This window comes from Drosophila novamexicana, unplaced genomic scaffold (genome assembly GCF_003285875.2).
Source record: "Drosophila novamexicana strain 15010-1031.04,08,12 unplaced genomic scaffold, DnovRS2.1 tig00000121-arrow-pilon, whole genome shotgun sequence".
NCBI lineage: Eukaryota > Metazoa > Arthropoda > Insecta > Diptera > Drosophilidae > Drosophila > Drosophila novamexicana.
The window spans coordinates 821,394-827,435 of record NW_020824773.1 but is presented as its reverse complement, the minus strand read 5'-3'; the positions used below and the strand labels follow the sequence as shown (position 1 = coordinate 827,435).

The following is a 6,042-nucleotide window of genomic DNA, read 5'->3' as shown; positions in this document are numbered from 1 at the left end:
TGTTAACTCTATATAATAACGTCTGTGTAGAGTATATACAGGAAAGTCCTCCGCACTCTAATAAATAGATGGAAATTTGTTGGTAATTATATGCTAAGATACATATTTTTATATTAAAAACAATTTATGTTATAGTAATTTCGACGTCCACGTAAGATAATATTGTAGATAACTTACCATATAATGTAATTGTTAATGGGACTTTAAAATATAGTATGGGTTTCAATGCATACAAAAATAAATTTATATTTATTTTCGTAGTTTCGATTTTCCAACAATTTCATTAGAGGTCCACATGAAATTGCCAAACATATTATTTCTTGGCAGGGTTAGCCAAAAAGACGTTCTCAATTTAACTTGTAGTTTTACTTGTGAAACTGCCTCCAACCCAAGTCGATGCACACTAAAAATAAATTTGCCGGCGCTGCAAGCGTACTAATGCAAAATGTTGCGGTCTGTTTCCATACGAATTCTCATGCAATTTGCAACTTGACGCCGGTTTTGGCAAAGATCCTGCCATGTCCTTGGCGTAACGCACAGCGCAAAATTTCGCCTTCGATTTGCGTGTGACAGCTGACACATGCAGTCGCCGCCACAGTTGCCACTTGAGCTAGATCCAGGGCCATTGTGTGCACTGGACATTAACCCATTTTCATCTTCGTCTATTTTCTCCTACCTTTTGTCTTTTTTGGTCACAATTTGTTTACGCTTCCCCTGATGCTGGCATCATTAAAGCATCTACAAGATACAAATAAATTGCAAGCCGTGGGCAGCAGTACGCTGACATCTCTTTGTGGGCCTGCCGCATTAAATGTGTTGAAATCATTCGTCGCGTTTTTTTTCGGCTTCTTTGTCTGTTCTTTTTCTTGCGTCTTCGAACAGCCACCAAAGTATCGCAATCTGTAAAAAGCATAAGAGACAGTTGTATTAGCAGCGACATCGCCGCACAGTGGCACCAACTGCGTTGGGCAGCTCATAAAAAAATGATTGATTGAAAAATATAAAAACAACTAACAGGGAGTTTACATTTTATATAATCATATAATCATAAGAGCAGTCGCAAGTGGGCGCAAACACAGAGATATCTGTATTTTATTAAAACCTGAGGTATGAAAAAGCAAATATTTGTAATTTCTCTGCATAGCAAAGGGTTTCAATAAATAAAACAAAGGGAATTGCAAGAACTATAAATGTCAGAGGTTGGCATCTATATTGATTCACAATACATTGTGCTTAATCCGGTTTTGCCCAATCATCTCCAACTCAGATTTTACCTATCTTTTTAACCATGAACCGATCTTTAACTCTGCCAGTTATCCTCATTAAGTTCGAGTCGAAATCCGAACCGAAGCATATCTATTTCAGAACTGTTTAATTACAAATTTTAAAAAATATGAAAAGACAAGTTTCGAGGACATAGAAAGTCACATGCAGGATGCAAAGCTAAAGGAGGGAGGTTGGCTCACAAATAATTAATTAATACAGTTGTATTGTCAAAAAGGTGTTTAAACCTAAGTATTTGAATAACTTAACTCTTTTAATCTTACTTTCTCTGCTTAAGAATAAATTTTTAGATAAATCTGAAGCAGAGAGGCTACTGATTATTTTAATAGTAAAAAATGAAGAATTGCCTGAATTTTCCTCTGTCCCGCCTTTTTCTTTCTCTGCAGTCCACCCTTGCTCTTTTGCACATATATTTATAAATTTCTTCAAAACGTATTTTTAGTCTTTTGAGGAAAATGTTCGAGTTTTAGTTCCACGGTGCGACAGCCGTGCTCTCATTTACTTTCGTTTGGCTGAAATATGCGGCAGGTTTGTTATTTTTGGCCAGCATCGCTGGCATTTTATTTACAGCCTTTAATAATATTAATGATGTGCGACGCTCTTGTCTGTTCATGCTCCGCGCAGTTGCAAAATATGTTTGCATTTTTTGGCATTTCTTTGAATTTGATATTTGGAAGATACGCAAAATCGATTTGGCTAAGGCTGATTAACAGCTTATTGACCAGACCAGAACAGATCCGGCCAGAAACTTTGCCCATGTGCTGGCAAGTGCGAACTTTGGCTTTTAGTTAGCTACCCGAACAGCAACTAGATACTCGTATTTAAATTAGCCCAGGCCAGCCAGTTGCCTGACATTGTTATGGCCAAATTTGGAACAGCCAAAAGCGTACAGCCCGAACAGCCAACTGCCAACTGATATGACAGCCAATCAAAAAGCCATCTGCACTTGCCAGTTGCCAGCCGCCAGCCACCAGCCTAATTTGCATGTTGATCCGGCATGTGACATCCCAACATCCACATCACAAATCAGCAACGGGTTGCCCAACACTTCTCAACTCATGTAGTCCTTCTCGTTGTTATTGTTTTACTTATTTTTCATAGTTATTGTTATTGTTAGGGTTGTTGCTGCTGTAGCTGCGGCCGCCGAGCCACTGCGATGCAATGTCAACGTTCATGTTGCATGCAACTTCTGCTGCAAATTTTATTGTTAAAATTTTGCCGGCACAAATGGCACACAAAACCCTTTGGGCCACGGCCATGCGCAACCTCCTTTCTTCCCCTCGCTACCCTACCAATCCACCAACAAGCCTCGCCTACTCTAATGCATATCAGCTGCTGTGGCATTTTGGCCCGCTATGCTGCATGCAAACAGTGGCTGGCATCTGAACTTTGCTTGTGTTATTCTTGCTGCAACATTGTAATTTGGTTCGGTTGTGCGCATTGGATTTTTATGGCCTGGTGGCCTTTCCATAACACGCCCCCTAGCGGCCAACAATGGCACAAAATGAAACAGTTGTGGATGTGCAAAGTACATCCTATCCAGCATATAAAGATCTGATCTGACGACGATTTAAGTGAGCATGGCGCGCATAGGACGACTACGATTAGGAGCGGGAGTCAAGTGAACAGGCTTTCAGCGGGCAATTGGCATGCAAATATGTAGGCTATAAAATGGAAACGGACTTTAAAGCAAGTTACGCACAAGATATTGGGAGGCAATGGAGCTTGAGTACACATATAGAACATGTGACTTAGATTTTTTAATTTTTACTCTGTTGCTTAATGCCTCACTTTCTTTTGCTGCAAAATACTAATATACCAAGATATATTGTAACCAGCCTTAACTTGACGTACAGCAATCTGGGCTTTTGCCTTTCCAACCACTCCCAAGCGGCTAGAGTTATCCCAAAACGCGATTTAAAAAAGTATGACGGGTCTCACTATTATGCACGAGATCGTACTCCCAACAATAATCTGGTTTCTTCTTCAATCTGTGCGTAAATCAATAGCGAGTGCCTATATCAATAGGTAGTCTATATAATTATAGACTATGGGCCAACCGTCTGTGGACTACTCGAAGGTGAACTTGCGGTTGCCAAATCAACCTCGCTTAGTTCGGATTGAATCCAACTACTCGATGACTAAACTCTTTACTGCTTCTCTTTTAACCATACACGATCGTGTTAAAAGCTTATGTTCTATAAAAAGTTCCATACCAATAATATAACAAAAAAATTGTTCTCCCTAATTATATGACCATTTGAAACATTGTAGATTATTTGGCTTCTGTACAATAGTTAGACTATTAAGAGATGAAGTGATTATTGAAGTCGAGAAACGATGTATAAACAAATTTATGTACAAACAATTTATTGTATTTTATTTATTAAAACTTTTCGCTTGAATTTGCTCGGTATTATTACCATTGTTCACTTGTGTGATGCAATTTTCTAATTTATTTGCTATATATGGGTTAGTTTTTTTGTTTGCCATTTTGTTATCAAATCAAATAGTTTACATTGATATTTGTTTTCGCTTCTTTTTTTCTGTGTCGTTTGTTGTGTATATTGAAATTGCATTTGGATATTTGTTCTGTCAACAGACGGGTTGGGGGTAGCGCATGAATAGCCGGCAGATTCACCGTGGGCCCAGACAATGGGACGACGCTGCGACACACTTATCACAATTGTATTTATTTTTCTCTACATTGGGTGTGTTAATTATCTGGCTTGAATTTAGCGTTTTAAGCTGTCAAACGGCGACGACGGGACGGCACCTGTCAGGTAATAACAATGGCCAACAATAAATATAAATTAAATTGCAGGCTCAATTATAAAATACCCTACAGTGAGCCACATTCTCTTATCACTCAAATTCCGCTTTTTGTAATGAGATATCTAACGTTGCAGACAGAATAACGTCATTTGAAAGTTTCTCAAAATAGTTTATGACATATAGATATTAATATTATGCACTCTGTTTCTTAGACAGGGATACACAAAGCTGGCTAACATACCCCATGCTATGTATCCAACAGGGTATAGGAAAAGCGCGCCTGCTAATCAGTTGATTTTGTGTGTGTGTGTGTGTGTGTGCTGAAAACTTTTTAAACAGGCTTGTGTGTGTGTGTGTGTAATTGTACGTGCTTATGTGTGGGTGTGTTTTCGTGTTTTGTGTTATTTGACAAAAAGACGCATTAGCTTTATATTCTTACCACATTGTTATGTAAATATGACCATAAAAATTCCAAAAATGAAATCATGCTTTTTAATGCCTTTTCATTGTTGAGCCCTCGCTGCGGATTTTCTGCCTTTTAATGAGCCAGTCACATATCCATTTCATCTTCATCGATACCAACAGCCTTGTCCGGGTAGAACTTCCTTAGGACGCGATTCACATCCGAAACCAGATCCTCGTACTGCGGAAACTTATCACGCCGCGGCGGTCCTCGGGTCATACCAGACCACAGCTCGTGCTCGGAGGTGCGCGCATTTTGTGAAATGAAGACCTCGAAGGCTCCATCTCGGGGCACCTGTTTGCCATTCTTGTTGCGCACCAGCTGGAACTCTCGCTCCGGAATGCGCTGCTGGAAGAAGGTCAAGCACTCGTCGGCCTTCACCTGAAAGATGGGGCATTCCGTGGTGTGTTCTATGTAGAATATGCTGCGATCCTTGGAGAAGTGTTCATCATCGGCCCAATCAACGATTTTTCCCTTCTTTTTTTTTGGGGCCATTCTGCCAGAATTTAGAATTTTACCAAGTCAAACAATATATGGCAGCCTTGTCGTTCATTTTACAGTTTTCGACATGTGTGCTACTTTATGTTAATAATATTACAATAACAATATTATTATTTACAATTAATACATTGCCGGCGCTGATTGATTGTCATACGGTTAGTTTGTTGCGTCTTATGTTCATTTTGGCACTGTGCGCAATTCATAAATCACTTTCAGAACTTTTCAAGTGTCGTCGCGGCGGAAATTCTCAAAAACCGTTTTCCAAAAACAATTTCAGCCATTAGCCGAGCTATTTTAAAATGCAACAGGCACACTCGCGCACACACACAGTTCGTGGCACATATAGAAGCACATTCATAAAAAACAATGTTGTTAATTTGACAGACAACGCGCACAGCAGCTTTGAAAAGCAGGAACAGCAAAAACAACACGTTGCACAAACAAATTTTATAATATAAATACATAAATTAAGCAAATATTTATGCACACACAAATAAATATGTTGTACAAATTATATATACTTATGTATATGCGTTCATGCTACATTTATGTTTCTATATCTTTTCCAATAATGCGATGCCCGATGCTTTTGTGCAGCAGCAGGAGCTCATAAAATTGAGCTCTATAGTTAACAGCAAAGGGCAAACAATAATATAAAAAATAAAAAAAAACTGAACAATTCAATAAAAAAAGTTCATTGGTTGAGCTTCAGCTAACTCCGGTATGGTATTGTTTATCGAGATATCTTGACGGAACCCGGCATTTATTAGTTAAGTTGCTGCTTAAATATGAGCCACAATTCTAAAAATTGCACTTCTATATCCTATGAAACTATTGTATGGTACAACTTTCTAGTCACTAAGACATTTTCATTTAACCTAGAATTTTCGATCTACTATCCTCACACATTTGACATTTCAAACCCGAAAGGAAAATGTCTTCAAGGGCTTTAATCTTTAATATCCTTATTTGCTAGTTATATATTTTTTGTTTAGCATTAACCGCACCTTAAGACGAAC

At 38.6% G+C, this 6,042-nt stretch overlaps 1 protein-coding gene across 2 annotated transcripts; it reads right to left on the bottom strand.

Moving 5' to 3' along the window:
• Positions 1-220: 220 nt before the first annotated feature.
• On the bottom strand, positions 221-5,098 carry LOC115758090 (selenoprotein BthD). Of its 2 annotated transcripts, none has more exons than XM_030698608.1 (2): positions 4,499-5,098; positions 221-900 (listed from the first exon to the last, which is right to left on the bottom strand). In XM_030698608.1, exon 1 carries the CDS (start codon positions 5,015-5,017, stop codon positions 4,610-4,612), a length of 408 nt encoding a protein of 135 aa, XP_030554468.1. In that variant the 5' UTR covers positions 5,018-5,098; the 3' UTR covers positions 221-900; positions 4,499-4,609. The 2 variants fall into 2 exon arrangements, with proteins under 2 accessions (XP_030554468.1, XP_030554469.1); XM_030698609.1 differs by lacking the exon at positions 221-900 and adding an exon at positions 3,800-4,060.
• Positions 5,099-6,042: the final 944 nt, after the last annotated feature.